This window comes from Diabrotica virgifera, chromosome 7 (genome assembly GCF_917563875.1).
Source record: "Diabrotica virgifera virgifera chromosome 7, PGI_DIABVI_V3a".
NCBI lineage: Eukaryota > Metazoa > Arthropoda > Insecta > Coleoptera > Chrysomelidae > Diabrotica > Diabrotica virgifera.
The window spans coordinates 138,205,786-138,224,540 of NC_065449.1; the positions used below are offsets into that span (position 1 = coordinate 138,205,786).

Consider the following 18,755-nt stretch of genomic DNA (forward strand, 5'->3'; position numbering starts at 1 on the left):
GTTAATGAATAGCATTACCATGGCATAACAAAATTAAATTTAAAAATCATATTTTAAACAAAACGTACTTAGTGGAATAGTTGATTTTTGTAAAAATTCATAGGTGGTCATAATAATATGGCCAGGGACTGTAAATAACCGGCAAAATAACGCAAAAAATGGAAAACATAATACATTGTGAAATAAATAGAGATGAAACTAGTAGAGGTGGAAATTATCGATATAAACGTATAAACTAACATTACATTACATAGTCTTCGACCTTTAGACGTCTGTGACAGGAGTATTTTATAACACGTCTAAAGGTGGGAAGGGGAAACTACGTAAGGTAATGTTAATTTATACATAATATATATTTATATTCATTATATTTATATATAATTATATCATTATATTTATATATAAGTTATACCTTAATAATAATTTATACATTTATATCGATAATTTCCACCTCTACTAGTTTCATCTCTTTTTACCTCACAATGTATTATGTTTTCCATCTTTTGCGTTATTTTGCCGGTTATTAGCGCGCTCATCCCTGCATATATCTACGTCATACGTTATTGGTATACATACTATAGGCGAAGCAAAAAAGCACTAAAATCAGCCTTACCTCCGAAAAAAAAAAAGACGGATTATCTTATAAAAGAATTATAAAGACGGATCTTAATAATTCTTTTTGCACTCGATCCGTAAATGCGCCAGGAAACTTTGTGATCCAGAGCCATGATATAATATTGAAAAACTGCACATATAAAATGCATTCTTAAAGTGCATCTCAAACAGACAATAAAAAAATTCAGAACTCCTCAATTATTATCGGCGGAAATGAGTTTAATTTTGTAACTTGGGGGTTCATGGGGTCGCTGAAAGCGAATATAACGTCGAAAGTGATCTCCGGAGTACCTGGTGCCCAGGGTACCTACTGTTTACCTCGTCTTGTGGAGTTTTCGTAAATTCATTAAAAAATTGGTCAAAAGTCATTACTCATGGGTTTTTGAGGTCTCTAACGACGAATATGACATCCGAAGTGATTTCCGGAGTAGGTTCCTGGTGCCCAGGGTACCTATTTTTTACCTTGTTTTGTGGAGTTTTCGGCAAAAAGTTTATTAAAAAATTAGTCAAAAATAATTACTCGGGGGTTTTTAGGCTCGCTAACGACGAAGATGATATCAGAAGTGATCTAGGGAGTACCTGGTACCGAGGGTACCTATACTGTTTACCTCGTTTTCTGGAGTTTTCGGCAAATTCATTAAAAAATTAGTCAAAATTCATTAATCGGGGGGTTTTTTGGGTCTCTGATGACGAATATGACATTGGAAATGATCTCCTGGGTACCTGGTGCCCAGGGTACCTACTGTTTACCTCGTCTTCTGGAGTTTTCAGCAAATTCATTAAAAAATGAGTCAAAAATCAAGAGTCACGAGATACACAGTAAGTACCCTATTCTCCAGGTACTCCGGAGATCACTTCCGATGACATATTCGTCGTCAGAGGCCCTAAAACCACCCGAGTAATGAATTTTGAATAATTTTTTAATGAATTTGCCGAAAACTCCAGAAAACGAGGTAAACAGTAGGTACCCTGGGTACCAGGTACTCCGTAGATCAGTTCTGATGTCATATTCGTCGTCAGCGACCCAAAAACCACCAAATAACGATTTTTGTCTAATTTTTTAATGAATTTGCCGAAAACTCCAGAAGAAGTAGGTACCCTGGGGTCCCTGGGCACCAGGTATTCCGGAGATCACTTCCGATGTCATATTCGTTGTTAGCGACCCCAAAAACACCCGAGTAATTATTTTTGACAAATTTTTTAATAAATTTTTTGCCGAAAACTCCACAAGACGAGGTAAACAATAGGTACCCTGGGCAGCAGGTACTACAGAAATCACTTCCGATGTCATATTCCTCATTAGCGACCCCAAAAACCAAAAACCCTCATGTAATGATTTTTGACTAATTTTTTAATGAATTTGCCGAAAACTCCACAAGACGAAGTAAACAGTAGGTACCCTGGGCACCAGGTACTCCGGAAAACACTTTCTAAAACATATTCGTTTTCAGCGACCCCAAAAACCCCCCAAGTAACAAAATTGAAGTCATTTCCGCCGATAATTGACGAGTTTTGAATTTTTTATTGTCTGTTTGAGATACACTTTAAGAATAATATACCGTTTTTTAATATTATATCATGGCTCGGGGCATAGCCACCTTTACTTTACGTTAAGTAAAGGTGGCTATGCTCGGGGTCACAAAGTTTCCTGGCGCATTTACGAATCGAGTGCAAAAAGAATTATTAAGATCTGTCTTGTCGTTTTTTTTCGGAGGTTCATTGCTTTATTGCTTCGACAAAAGAGTCTGCAAAATAGTTTTTACTTCACTTCAAATTACGTATGTAATACACAACATTTTACAGTCATCTGCTAATTTTGTTTCCATATCCAAAAGTAGTGTCGATGTCATCCACTGGAAAACTGATGTAATTCAACGATTTATAAATCACAGTGGAGTAGTGGAGGTACCCTCTAGATTTTTTGCGACATCGATTTTTTTGTCGCCGCGACTAAAAATCGTAAGTGGAGGACTAGCTTACCCAATATCGCCACCGAACACGATATCGCATCCGCTGCTGGTAGACACAGCATAAAAATAAAAGAAGATCTGAGAGAGAGGAGTGAAAATTTGAGATGTGAGGTTACGGTTACGTTACGTTAGGGTTAGGTTACATTTGGTTATGCTATTTTGGTTACAGTTACAAAAAGTTACATCGTTACCGTTACATTTTTATGTGTTTTACCGTTTGTTATTGTTTTTTAAACTATGAATTCTTCAAAAATTTATTCCGTATTCACCTATAGAAATTTATTTTGGAAAAGAAAAAAGTATGTATAACTGGGAAATATATTTATAATTTATAAAAATGAATTAAATGTTTTAGGTCATATTTTGGAAAGTACAATGTTGTTTCTCCTGGTAATGTTTCTCCAATGTTAACTGTTCCAGAAGAAATAGAAAAACCTAGTTATTCTTCATCTGGAAAACCTGGACCTTCACCTGACTTTGCAGAAATAAAAAATGTACATCAGATACACAAGATGATGGATTCATGCAAGTTAGCTGCAGATATTTTAAAAAAAGTAGAAAATATTATTAAGGTAAATTTGACAATGAAAAGTATTAAAAACGTAGAAATGAGGTCTTGATATTATATCCCTGATTATCCGTGCTCCACAGAACCGGATGTTTAAGAATAATTGCAATTTCATTTTATTTAGGCAATTATGTTTTGATTGTTATTGATAATTAATTATTATAGAGAGATAATTAGCAATAAACGTACCTTTTACATCTTGGCCACTGGTGGTACACGATGTCCTTGAACAACAAACTTATGTCATAGCCGTCATGTAGGTACCACTGGTGGTACATGTTTAAAACGACAAAAAACAAAATACCGTAAAACATATTATGTATATAAATATTTGTTGATCAATAATACACACAAATTTACTTGTTACTCAAGAGAAAAAATTACGGCTGTGAATTACCACATTGGTAATCCGCTACGGCACGAAAGTGTTAATGTGTACTCCCAACTAATATTTCAGGAGTCCAGGAGGCAGTAAGGGAAAGAACTAAAGGTGTAAGGATTTTAGGGAACATCATTAATAACATAAGATTTGCAGACGATACCTCAATCATAGCAGAGAATATAGATGATTTATAATTTCTTCTAGAATCCTTCCAAAAATTCACTACTTGTTCCATTTGCTGATATCATAAATCGAATGCTTGTTCCACAGTAAATGCTCCCAAATGTCCCCAACTCCCATGAAAACCATCCTGCATTCTCACCAATGCAAATGCCCAAACAGAAAAGAAATAACGACCTTACCTCGTACATTAAATCCTTAATACACACCAGATCCATAATTCTTCTTCCAGAATCCTGAAAAATGGAACATTATTGCACACTTTCTCAAGGAATTCTTAAACCGATTAAATGGATACGCAATTTCACAACTGCTTACAGCAATACTGTTAACTAAACATTTACACAATTACATACATCAACCTGCACAAACATACATACTACAACATGTACATACTCTATCAAACAACCTGAGCGCTCTCACTGGTCAACAAATCAACACAAAACACAATCATAAACATACCAAAATAACATTACCAAACACATTACACAACCTATAACTACACCGAAAACAGACATACACAACACAACTTATAAATACATCGAAAAGTGAGCAGCCTCGACACACTCTTTAATAGCTGCTTATCAATTAGACTGACAGGGGGATTGGTTTTCTGTGTTTCCCAATCTCATTGCACAATGATACCTGCTCATAGCTGATGACCTAGCCACAGCTAACCTCCACACTTTTGCTACAGAAGAAGTCCAACAATTTTGGAAGGAATTCTGTGTTATCCAAGGAGCTTGTAATTTGGTGGCAGGCTTGGTACGCAGTATATGGTGCATCTCTGTCGCACTTATACATATTGTTATGAATCACCTTAGTGTAGAAGGAATAGTTCTAGAAATTCCGTAAGTCGTATTATAATAATAATGTACTTATTTACAAAGGTCGCGTGTGTTCTTTTATCGGTGGTAATTTTCTCGAGTTCGTGTTTTCGAACATTCAGCTAAATTCTAGAACAGATGTTTAGTTATATAAGATGCTAGCGGTCTGCCTTTGTAGTTACAGTTAGTTAAAGTGTTTATGTGATTAAATGAGAAGTGATTATTAGGGTGGAACGAAAAATTCAAAGTCACTTTTTTTTCAATTCAATTCAAAATATCTTTTATTAAAAAAATTGTAAACAACACACTTATAGCAAATTGCCACAATTGAATAATAAGTGTCTAATATACCTACATACAAAATTACAATTACAACTACTATGAGTTAAAAGTTAAAATGTGTGATTCAAAAACTCATACAGAATATGGTTCTAAATCCAATAAAATGCTTTTTATTTCAGTTCTAAATATATTAAAATTCTGTTGCAATTTAATTCTAACAGGTAATTTGTTAAAAAATTTTATACGCCAATATGTAGGTCCTCTCTCTTTTGCGACTAGCCTTTGTATAGGGAAATTGAGCCCTACATACCTAGTGGGTATGCTGTGTTTTGGTTCAGAATGTGTATACCTATCCCTATTCTTGAACAAAAACAGTATAGTCCGTCCGCTCTAACTTTTCCCATGCGCTACGACTTATTTTCAAACAAATTAAGTCAAAACCTAAAGTGAACCGACCGTCGATGTGTATATACATTTTGTATACTGTACACTATATACTACACACATCAGCGTATGTTTCACTTTAGGTTTTGACTTAATTTGTCTGAAAATAAGTTGTGACGCATGGGAAAAGTTAGAGCTGACGGACTATAAACACTTATATATTATAAAGCCCTGCCACCATTAATCCTAACTCCTTAAATTTTCCCCTACAGGTCCTTTGAGCTTTTATCTTCGAGCATTGTTCTTATTGCTCTCTTCTGAGCAATGAATACTCTATCAACATCAGTTCCTCCGCCCAGAAAATAATACCGTATCTGAGCACTGAGTAGATGTTTGCAAAATAAACTGTCTTAAGGTGTTGTAAATTCAAATACTTAGACATTACTCATAATGAATAACATTCCATGTTGATTCTTTTGCGAACAACACCCAGATGCTCTGACCAATTCAGATGTTGATCTATATAAATACCCAAGAATTTTGTATTTGCTGATAATACAACAATTTGATCATCTAACTCGCAATCTCCTCTGGAATTATCTCATTATTTTGGTTTGTGTGAGAACAAACATAGTTAGTCTTCTCGGTATTTAAAACCAGTTTATTTTTTAAGAACCAATTCTGAGCTGTTTTTAAGTAATCTGAATACTCAGAAAATCTTCAAATGTTGATGCTAATGTTAATAAGTTTGCATCATCTGCAAAATTTACAAGGCGAGACTCACTGCTCAGTATTTCGCTACCAAGATTTTTAATGTAGAAAACAAAAAGAAGTGGTCCCATGACACTGCCCTGAGCAATACCAAGTTGTAAATTCCCTTCTTCTAAAGAAAACTGTTGTCCTTCTCGAGTTATAATAACTTTTTGTCGTCTGTCGGTGAGGTAATCTCTTATGCAGTCCCGAGCAGGGCCACGAATTCCATCTTTCTAGTTTGTCTAGATTCCCAAGGAAACCTCCCCGTTCTCCCATCCATTCAAAATCTTATCCACGAATTCGTATGTAGCTGTTTCAACAGACCTTCCCTTGAGATACCCATGTTATGACTCAGCAATTAGGTGATCATTATTGAAAAACGTTTTAAGTCTTGTGCACATTGCTATTTCGAAAATTTTTGAAAATATCGGTAGTAAACTGATGGGTCTATAATTTTTAATTTTCCAATTTGGTTTTATCTCCCTTTTTATGTAAAGGTTTCACTAGGGCTAACTTTAGTTGGTTAGGGAAAATACCATACTTAAAAGAGTTATTAATAATGTGGCACAATGGTACTGCAATCTCTTCTGCACAATGTTTCAACAGATTCGCTGAGATCCCATCATAACCTGCACTTTTTTATTTTTTAGCTTTGATATGATAATAAAAATTTCAGAAATAGTTACTGGCATGGTTACTGGTATAAGAAAAAAAGATTTGTTGTTATATGGAATACTGCATGAAAAAGTGGCTTGTGGTTGAGTTTTTATTAAATTAGGACCTGCATGAAGTACAAATTTGTTAAAGTTATTACAAATAATATTTATGGGGCTAGTGCGAAAAAGTTGCGTTTTGATGTAGAATAAAACTGTAAGAAATCTTTTTTGTATTGGGCCCTATCTTTAGATGCCATATTAAATTTAAATCTTTGAAATAACAAAAAAAATAAAATTTCAAAAATTTATTTTTTATCAGTTCTTTGAATTTAAATATGATGCAATATACATTTTATGATTGGTAGTCTGATTTTGTGTTAAAACGGCATAATATTTAGACTGCAACCTTGAACGAATAAAGTCATCCCTTGATTCTGGTCCACAAACAGCAGCTGATGCTTCAGTTACTAACTTAACAGTTCTTTTTACGGATTGGGTATGATAGACCCAATAGTTTAAGACCTCTTTGTTGTTGTGATTCCCAGAATCAATCATATCCCTTACATCTTCATTGGAAATATGTTTTAACAAAGGTGGAGTGGTAACACTGCATTCAGAAATAGAAATTTAGTCAATATAATCTGCATCACTGAAATTTAATGGTGGTATTTTGAATCTCCGGATCTTTTTTATTTCTGACTTTATCTAACAATAAAAAACTGAAAACGTTTGTTTTCTATACTTCCACAAAATTTATTATATCTAAGTGACTACAGCTGTTTCGGCGGAGTGCCTTTCTCAAGTAATATAGTTTACAATGTGTTTGCCTTTTTAATCTTCAACTGAAGAGGTTGAGGAGTGGGGAGCTGTTTGTCTCGAGTTGGTCATTCAGAATTATATCTGTATTTTTCAGTTTATTAATTTCCATAGATTCTAAAAAAGATAGCTTAAGGCCTTTATTTTGAATATGTAGAATTTTAAACTCTTCATTGAAAGAATGATTATGATCTAGAAGGTGAAGTGCGTATGTAGAAGTGTCTGTTTTTCTATTGTTGAATGCCCTTTTGTGTTCTGCTATCCGTTTGTCAAAAGTTCTGCCAGTTTGACCGATGTACGTTTTCGGACAGTCACCACAAGTTAGTTTGTACACACCACTCTGTAGTTGCTTTCTCTTTCGGCTTTTATTGTTCTTAATATATTTGCTTAAGTTGTTGTTAGTTCTGAAAGCTGGTGTTATTCCTTTCTTTTTTATGTATCTGGCTATTGTTGTTGTTATCTTGCCAGTATATGTGAGAGAGCAGAAGGTACTGGGTTCTTTCTGTGGTGGTGGATACACTAATTTCAGGGCTTTCTTATGGAGTTTTTGGTTTAAAATTTTGTTAACTGTTTGTTCGTTATAGCCGTTGTTTACTGCTATTTGTTTAATGATGTTTAGTTCTATTTCGAAGTTATTTTTTGTCATGGGAATTTCTGTCAGTCTATGTATCATGCTATGGTAGGCTGCTAATTTGTGTTGTGTAGGATGGGATGATGAATTGTGTATAGTTGTGTCAGTATGGGTAGGTTTATGATATATGGAGAACTCATGTTTGTTGTGTAGTCTGGAAATCGTTACATCTAGAAAGTTTATAGAGTTATTCTGTTCTGTTTCTACTGTAAACTCAATATTATTATGAAGTGAATTAATATATGATAGAAATTGGTCAAGTTGTCTGTTAGTTCCTGTAAAGCATACTAGTATATCATCCACGTATCTCCACCAATATAAGAACTGTTTAAATACGGGATGTTTAGAAATTGTTGTTTCAAGTTGGTTCATAAATATATCTGATAGCAATGGGCTTAGAGTATTACCCATAATAAGTCCTGCACTGTTGTTTGTGTATATTTGATTATTGAATTCAAAATCAGATATATTTATGAACCAACTTGAAACAACAATTTCTAAACATCCCGTATTTAAACAGTTCTTATATTGGTGGAGATACGTGGATGATATACTAGTATGCTTTACAGGAACTAACAGACAACTTGACCAATTTCTATCATATATTAATTCACTTCATAATAATATTGAGTTTACAGTAGAAACAGAACAGAATAACTCTATAAACTTTCTAGATGTAACGATTTCCAGACTACACAACAAACATGAGTTCTCCATATATCATAAACCTACCCATACTGACACAACTATACACAATTCATCATCCCATCCTACACAACACAAATTAGCAGCCTACCATAGCATGATACATAGACTGACAGAAATTCCCATGACAAAAAATAACTTCGAAATAGAACTAAACATCATTAAACAAATAGCAGTAAACAACGGCTATAACGAACAAACAGTTAACAAAATTTTAAACCAAAAACTCCATAAGAAAGCCCTGAAATTAGTGTATCCACCACCACAGAAAGAACCCAGTACCTTCTGCTCTCTCACATATACTGGCAAGATAACAACAACAATAGCCAGATACATAAAAAAGAAAGGAATAACACCAGCTTTCAGAACTAACAACAACTTAAGCAAATATATTAAGAACAATAAAAGCCGAAAGAGAAAGCAACTACAGAGTGGTGTGTACAAACTAACTTGTGGTGACTGTCCGAAAACGTACATCGGTCAAACTGGCAGAACTTTTGACAAACGGATAGCAGAACACAAAAGGGCATTCAACAATAGAAAAACAGACACTTCTACATACGCACTTCACCTTCTAGATCATAATCATTCTTTCAATGAAGAGTTTAAAATTCTACATATTCAAAATAAAGGCCTTAAGCTATCTTTTTTAGAATCTATGGAAATTAATAAACTGAAAAATACAGATATAATTCTGAATGACCAACTCGAGACAAACAGCTCCCCACTCCTCAACCTCTTCAGTTGAAGATTAAAAAGGCAAACACATTGTAAACTATATTACTTGAGAAAGGCACTCCGCCGAAACAGCTGTAGTCACTTAGATATAATAAATTTTGTGGAAGTATAGAAAACAAACGTTTTCAGTTTTTTATTGTTAGATAAAATGAACTTCCATCAAGTAACGGTCGAATCCATCAATTATTTCTGACTTTCTCTAGTTTTCAGCACTCTGCGTAGTCCTAACTCCCGTATATGTTTTCGTTCATCTTTCATCATACCGAGTAATAAATTTTCGGGATGGGCAAAACAAGCGTTTTCTATTCCAGCTAGAATACAGTTTATATAAAACCAAACTGGTGCATACACTTTTTGTACAAAACTTACTAACATAATTAATTGAGGGCTGGGACATTCAGTTCCAATATACAACCCAAGCAACCGATTAGCAAATGTCAGCCACCTTGTGTGTGGTATTTTCCCAGGTTAGGTTTTTTAAGGCTCAAATCGTTACATTTTCCCGCAGCAACTGCTTGACTTATTTGGTACAAGTAGGTACTTCTGATCATTACTAAGGTCTGTTTCTAATAATATTGGTAGGTTGTTTTCTATTGCGCTGAAATCGATGACAGTCTTCTGTTCACATCGTTTCAGAAGTCTCCCTATTGACCCTGAAAAACCAAGTGGTCCACTGGTGCGCTCATCTAACTGTTGGATTAAATGACGTAGAGGTAGTTCATTGCCATGAAATAAGCATACTAGTCATTGAATTGAGGTGCCGCAGTATTCTTCCAGTTTTCTTATACTTAACGCCTACTTAAGGGCTGGTGTTCACTACCGTACCATCGCATCCAACTGCGCTTAAATTAGATATTATATCCATATTATTTTTCTGGATAAATGTCTTTATGCTATTCGCGATGTTTGCTGCCGATCCTGATAAAGGAGACACGTGCCCTACATATTATCGAGAGCCTGATTCTTCAATAATTGTTACATGTTCTTCTGTAACTACTTTTCGATAAAACTTATTACCTTTTGTTGTTGCAAGACAGTCTTGTCTTTACGGCCATCAAAAAATATACTTCTGATTGACAGTCCTTCCTTCTGCTTCTGGAGATAACGTCTATGAGATGCACGATGTCGCCTTATTTTCATCCTATCGATTACTTTCGATTTATCAGTCATAGTTATAACTCCCATATCTTTTAAGACCGCTGATGCTATAATTGTAGCAGAACGATCAGACACTGGTTCTGTCGCACGCCGAAGCTAAACTTGGCAAGCAAATCCGCATTTGTGACGTAGATGGTTGGATTGTAATTGTTGACAAAGGAGCAACGAATTCCTCTTCATGATCAACTGCATCAGAAGAATTTGAGTCAAACAAAGCTGCTACTTATGGAACGATTAGAGAAATCAACGGTTTCTTCTTCTTAAAGTTCCCTCTCCTATCGGAGGTTGGATATCATAATGGCTATGGTCACATTGTTGGCTGCTGCTCTGAATAGTTGTAATGAACTACAGTTAAACCATTCTCTAAGGTTCCTCAGCCAGGAGATGCGTCTTCTTCCTATGCCTCTTCTTCCTTGGATCCTTCCTTGCATAATAATTCTCAGCAACTCATATTTTTCTCCTCTGGTAATGTGACCCAAATATTCCAGTTTTCTAGTTTTTATACTTTTCATAATTTCTAACTCCTTATTTAAACGTCGTAGCACTTCAACATTGGTAATCCTTTGAACCCACTGAATTTTCAATATTCTTCTGTAACACCACATTTCGAACGCTTCTATTCTTCTTATGTGTTGTCTGTTCAATGTCCAAGCTTCCATTCCGTATAGCAATATAGAAAATATGTAGCATCTTAGAGCCCTCAATCTGAGAGGCAACTGAAGGTCTTTGTTTGTAAGCAGTGTCTTCATTTTTATAAATGCTTGCCTTGCAGTTTCAATTCGGACTTTAATTTCTTTGCTTTGGTCATTTTTGTCATCAACCCAGGTTCCCAGATATTTGTATGTCTTAACTTTTTCTATTTGGGTTTGCTCTATCATTAACCTTTCATTTCCATGTTCTGTTTTTGAGACAATCATAAATTTAGTTTTTTTCTTGTTTATTTTTAGTCCGTATCGAATGCAATAATCGTTAATTCTATTTAGCAATTCTTGTAGTGATTCCAGGGTGTCTGCCATTATAACGGTGTCATCAGCGAATCTTATGTTATTTACTATTGTTCCGTTTATAGAGATTCCATCACTTAGCTCCGCTATCGCTTCCTGAAATATGGTTTCACTGTACAGGTTAAACAGTAGCGGCGACAGAACACAACCCTGTCTTACTCCTCTCTTTATATCAATATTCTCGGACTCCTGTTCTTCTATCTTTATATTGGCCTTTTGATTCCAATACAGATTGATGATAATTCGTAAATCTCGTCTGTCTATATCTCTGTTTTTCAATAATTCTATTAGTTTTTCATGTCGGACCCTGTCGAACGCTTTTTCGAAGTCGATGAAACAGGAGTAAATATCCAGGTTCATATCTAAGCATCTTTGAGAGAGGACATTAAACGCAAACAATGCCTCTCTTGTTCCAAGTCCTTTACGGAACCCAAATTGGGTATCATCCATATCATATTCTAGCTTTCTGTATAATCTTCCATGAATCACCTTTAGAAATATTTTGAGGGTATGGCTTATTAGTGATATTGTCCTGTAGTCCGAACAATCTTTGGCGTATATTGTTTTTGGTATTGTTACAAAGGTGGACACCAACCATTTCTGAGGGATTTTTCCGGTTTTATATACTTCATTAAACAGATCCAGTAGTACCGGTAGAGTTTCATCGTCTAGACATTTCAGTAATTCCGCAGGTATTTCGTCTGGACCTACAGTTTTTCCGTTTTTTGCGTTTCGTATTGCTTGTTCGATTTCCTCCATTATAATCTCCGGTCCCGTTTCGCTGTCGATTTCTTCCGGTTCTTGTCTATTATCCTCAAACAGATCTGTTATGTATGTCTTCCACTTTTTTAATTTCTCTTTGACTTCTATAATAATTTTTCCATTTATATCTTTAAGAAGGCCATCTCTCTTTTTTCGCTGTGTATTTGTGATTTCCTTAATTTTCTTGTGCATGTTAAAGCTATCATACTTTTTAGAATATACTTCTATTTCACTACATTGATTTGCCAGCCAGGTGGATTTGGCCTCTTTTATTTTCTTTCTTATTAATCTCTGGATTTCCTTGTATTTTGCCTTACTCCTGGCTTTATGTTTCCTTCTTTCCTCCATTAGCTCTAGGATTTCTGAAGTCATCCATCTCTGTTTTTTTATTATTTTTGTGGATAATATCTTCTTTCCTGCCTCTACTAACGTTTCTTGTATTACGTTCCATTTGTCATTTACATCTGTTGTCTTTATCACTTCTTGTTTGATTTTCTTTAAGTTATCATTTATTTCTGCTTTTAGCCTCTGACGTACAGGTTCTTCTTTTATATTTGAGACATCAAATCGTTGTATATTTGTTTGTTTTTGGATCTTTTTCAGTTTTATCTTCATTACGCCTACTAATGGATTATGATCTGAATTTATGTCAGCTCCGGGGTATGTTCTCACAGACTTTATAGTGTTTTTATATCTGGATTTGATTAAAATGTAATCTATCTGGTTTCTTACAATGTGATCTTCCGAATCCGCCGGTGATATCCAGGTATAAAGTCTTCTTTTAGGTAATTTAAATAAGGTATTCATTACTACCATCTCCTCAATCAACGGTAGATGTTTTAAAACAATTTCGTCAGTATTATATTTTTGAGAACTTGCCTTTGCCTTCATGGTTCTTTCCATTTTCTTCCTTATTGCAGCAGGTGCTGCAATATCCACTGGTTGACTTGACGTTGAACTTTGAATAATTTGATATAAGTACATACTATATACTTGATATACTGGAACAGATACTTCATACTACATCAAGCTTCAATGGTATTATGGAACCTGCAAACATCGCTTAATTTCAAAATAATTTTGAATAGGATGCTGTTCAATCCTAAAGACGACTTTTGATCACAGCCATATCGATTTTTTCGACAAAAATAATTTTTTCGTTTTTTGTTTTTTTAAATCCAATATGGAACCTCAAGATTTCTTTTTATTTTACAATGTTCTCGCACCGATTGCTTTCATCATCTGACACAACTTTTAAACGATAGCCACAAGAATTTTTACTTTATTTTATTTTTTTGACCTCTTTCCACCCTAGTGATTATTTATGTAAAGCGGTATACAGTAATTATTGAGATATAATACTTGTTATTTAGTGAGTTTTTGTAGTTAGTAAATTTAATAAAGTTGTTAAACCACGTCTTAGTTCACTTAATCCCCGACCCGAACCCACTTAGAAATACAACAATATTATACGAAAAGTTTCCAAAAAATATTTATGTATTAAATTATTTTTTTAATTTAATAATAATTTATTAATATTAATAATAAATGTCAAGTGTTTGTTGGGAATTTTTCGCTTAGGAACGTATAATATGTATAAGTGCAACAGAGACGCACCTTAATTTCAATCAGACTTAATTTCAATACGAAAAAAACAAAGTAATGGTAGTCAGTAAGCGTGAAATATTAAATGCACGGCTTTTGGTTAACCAACAACCAATTGACAGGGTGGACCAGGCCCGGCCCCAGGGGTGGGCGAACTGGGCGGCCGCCCAGAGCGGCTAATTTAGGGGCGGCAAATTTTAGAGGACGGCCAATTTTTGAAATTGAAGAAATAATAAATTATGTTTTTAATATTATAAAAGAACAAATTTATGAACAAAAGCGGCGAAGCCAACGACAGTCACCTAGGACTATCATCAGCATCCACAACTGCTGCCGCCCCCTCTCAGTCCAACGACAGGCATCTACGTCAGCTACTGATGACACTACTACTGTCTACTGTCACAGGTAACAATGTTATTATTTATTATGATCAGCAAAGTGGTCCAATAAAATTAATGATTTTGTTACAACAACTTTGACAACAAGAGGCCCCCGCCAAAATTATCCGTTGCAGAGGCTCAGTTGTGCCCGAAAGATAATTTAGATTTTTAGATAGATGCCCGTAGATTTACAACTAACTATACTACAGTTACAAAATCTGCAATGGTGAAATTCTTGAGAGAAAGTGGTTAATTTATTCTAAGACAAATACTTCTGTGTATTGGTTTTTTGTAAAATATTTTCTAATGTCAAAATTAAATTTAGTGAAAATGGATATAATAATTGGAAACATAAAATATGGCTGACTTCGTCCAGCCACGCTAAGTCTCCAGCTCATCGACAGTCACAGCGCAAGGAGCGAACTAGCAATTAGACAAGAATCGGACAAAACCATAGACGAAGCAACCCAAAAAGTTATGTAGAACGACTTATATCAATCATAAAGTTTCTAGCACAACATTGTCTTCCATTGAGAAGCGATTCTGATAAACTTTTTCATCACAACAATGGTAATTTTTTAAAGCTTGTTGAGCTTTTTGGAAAATTTGATTCCGTTTTACAAGAGCACATTAGGAGAACAACGATTGTTAGTAACAATCATCATCACTACTTGGGAAAACGTATTCAAAACGAAATTATTCAGCTCCTGTATGACCAAATCAAAAATAAAATTTTAAACTTTTTAAAATCAGCAAAGTATAATAGCATAATTTTAGATTGTACAACCTGATATTTCTGGAGTGGAACAGATGACTATTGTTGTACGTTTTGTCGATTTAGGTTCCTGTTCTTCAGAAAGTGTAAAAATTGCAGAACATTTTCTTAGATTTGTGCCTGTACTGGCAACCACTGGCTTGGGACTTACATAAGTTATTTTGCAAAAACTGAATGAACTGGGAATACCTTTGGAAGATATGAGAGGACAAGGGTATGATAATGCGGCAAACATGAAAGGGAAGAACTTGGGAGTTCAAAACAGAAGTTTGAAAATAAATCCTAGAGCATTTTTGTCCCATGTTCTAGCCTAGCCATTCACTCAATTTAGTCGTGAACGGCTGCTAAAGCCTCACTGTTTGCAGTTTCTTTCTTTCCCTTATCTAGTGACAAAAATTTACAACTTTTTCTCAGCATCTATTTATCGTTGGGCTGTACTGAAAAATCATATGTCTAGCCTAAAATTGAAACCTTTCTCCGAAACTAGATGGGAAAGTAGAATTGATGCCATTACTCCCATAAGATACCAAATTTTGGCAAATCAAATTCGTGATTTTACTTTTCTTTGCTCTGTGATAATATAACATGACATTTTACTTCACATCAACGTAGTCAGCAAATCATTGCAGAGTATTGATATGGGAGTGTATCAAGCTGTAAGTTTATTAGAAAAAACGGAAATCCATTTTAGGTCTCTCAGAGGTGATTTAAAATTCTAAAGTTAGAAATCGAGAATCCGAAAATCGGAGGCACAGTAAGTAATAGCAAGATAGAGAAAAGTAAAAAATGATTATTAAGTTGACTTCTATTTAAAAATTATAAACCGTTAATGCATTAAGTGATAAATTTCAGCAAATTATGCTGTGGTGAAATTTTTGAGTTTTTGGGTCTACCAAGGGGGAGGGCGGCAGTCGCCGATCTTGCCCAGGGCGGCAAATTCCCTAGGGCCGGGCCTGGGGTGGACAGCTACACATACCTTGGTACCAACATAAACAGTCAATGGGACCACTCTAGTGAAATACAACAACGCATAGGAAAAGCGAGATCAGCGTTCATAATGATGAAGTCTCGTTTCAGAAGTCACGATTTACCACTTGGTAGCAAAATCTCTATTATCAGATCCTATGTATTTTCTAGATTATTATACGGAATAGAGGCCTGGACTCTTTCCGAAGCTTCTTTAGGAAAACTCAAGGCATTCGAGATGTGGAATTACAGTAGCATTTTAAGAATTTCGTGGGTGGATCGTGTGACTAATGTTGAGGTCCTACGTAGAATGGGCAATGGGCAAGGAATACGAGATTATTAACACACATTATTATCGAAGAGCGCAAACTAGAATATCTTGGCCATGTTATGATGAATGAACATAGATTCCTGCTACTCATTTTTCAGGGCAAGGTATTTGGGAAGAGAGGACCAGGGAGAAGAAGTACATCTTGGCTTCAAAACCTGAGAAACTGGTTCAATACATCGACAAACAGACTATTCCGAATAGCAGCAAGCAAAGTTAGGATAGCCATGCTGATCGCCAACATCCGGAACGGATAAGCACCGTAAGAAGAAGAATTGCTTTTAGGCAACTTTCTTGCGTCTTGCAGGTAGAATTGCAAGCTGGCTTTAAGGGCGCTTTACAGCTTGCAATTCTACCTGCAAGACGCAAGAAAGTTGCCTAAAGGCATGCGCAGTATGTCGTCAGTTGATTATTGCATGCAACTTCTTGCAATTGCGCGATAATCGGTTTGGTGCCATTTTTTCTGCAAGTTTTCATGCAAGTCTAGGGAATTTGATTTTTCCACAATAGCAAATGTCATTGACGACACGGATTCACGAATACATGCCGATCAGCTGTTTTCTGTTTGTGAAATATATCAACGATGGAAATGAATGAATAATGAAATGGCACTTTCTGAGATTCTATAATTATTGTAAATTGTAATAAGTTACGGAAGCTCTCTCTCCTCTAGCTAAGTACCTTAGGATAATAATTAATTTGTGTTTCGCAGAAATAGTATTTCGAAATATAGATTTCTTTGTAATTGTTCAATTTTTCCCAAGGGTTTATTAAAATGTACATTCATTCCTAGAAAATTAGAGTCATTTTCATCATCTACTTGGATAAATTCTTTTGTTGGAGATACATTATTACCCCTCTTCTTGTTCAACTAAGACCTTACTCGCCATCTCCGATCTCGGCGTTCTAAATTAGTGACTAAAAGGCTGGCTGCAGCAATAATAATACTTAAAGTTGCTGCTACCGCCTTTTTCCTTTTATATTTGGTTATTTCTGATAGTCTTGGCATTTCGAAATTTACCAAGTTAAATAAACAGCAATAAAGTAATTAAAAAAAACAAAAGTTTATAAGTTAGGTTAAGGGTAAAACTTTCAAATTGCATGCAAGCCGGGTTGCAAGCTGTAAAAGACCATGCAATAGACTTTCATGAAAGTCTTGCATGCAAGAAATTGCAGCAAGTTTTCTTGCAAGCTGTAAAGCGGTCTTTGGCAAGTGATACCTCGTTTGAAAGGTATTGAAAATACCTATTCAGTCATACTAATTTTGATTGAGTTTAAGCTAATTTTGATGAATAAATGAAATAAATATAAAATTGTAGTTTCGCATTTAATTAATAAAAATTCAAAATTCCGCATATGATTACTTGTCAAAAAGGTTGACGTTGACGTAAAAACTACTAGAGAATTGAAAAACGTCAACTTTTTTGACGAAAAAACATAGGCGGACATTTGAATTTTTATTAATTAAATGCGAAACTACAATATTATATTTATTTAATTTATTCACCAAAATCAACTAAAACCCAAAAAAATTAGTATGCCTGAATAGGTATTTTGAATACCTTTCAAACGAGGTATCACTTGCCATAAGGTCCCATTTAAAATTATCGGTCACAGTGGCTCTGTAACGTCATCTGTCACCATTACGTCACCTGTCGTGACTAGTTAAGAAGCTTACGTCCGTTTATTTCCTTCCTCCAAATTTCACTCTTATAGGTATAACCGTTCAAAAGATACGAGGGGGGTACAGACTTTTGACTAGCACTGTATATATAAATGTAATTTGTAGTGTGTGTGTGTGTGTGTGTTGAGTAAATGTATTGTTACTTAGCAAAGTCGACGTCCTTGTCTTTGCAAAGAGACGCTAATTGTATCCGAACGTCTGTGATCCCTCCGGTGAGTACCGATCCCACAAGGAGAGAAACTATTTTCATTTATTAATTTTTAATAAATGAAAAATTCTTCACAAAAATGAAATTCGAACTCAGGACCTTTAGGTCAAAAGGTAGGCGTTCTTACCACTGAGCCACAGAGGGGTTACAATCATGATTGAAACTCAAACAAAGTCCAAAATGTTTCAAAACCACGTGATTCGTATTTCCATGGTTACAAAACTAGTTTTCAATGTTTTACAGATTTTTTAAAATCCTGCCAACACGCATCTGTCGCCATTTAATACATCACTGCTGCCATCTAGTAAATGACACGTGAACTCAGTTTCTCATCTATTAAGTGATAGCCGAACTAATTTATCATTAGAACAATGCCAA

The 18,755-nt window shown here is 35.0% G+C and overlaps 1 protein-coding gene across 1 annotated transcript in view; it reads left to right on the forward strand.

Moving 5' to 3' along the window:
• The first annotated feature begins 2,508 nt into the window (after positions 1–2,508).
• Positions 2,509–18,755, forward strand: part of LOC114331037 (methionine aminopeptidase 1D, mitochondrial) — a 147,946-nt gene continuing 131,699 nt past the window's right edge. The window contains exons 1-2 of the mRNA XM_028280500.2: positions 2,509–2,884; positions 2,941–3,157. Coding sequence (XP_028136301.1) covers positions 2,823–2,884; positions 2,941–3,157 — 279 coding nt within the window. The 5' untranslated portion in view covers positions 2,509–2,822. The remainder of the gene's footprint in view (positions 2,885–2,940; positions 3,158–18,755) is intronic.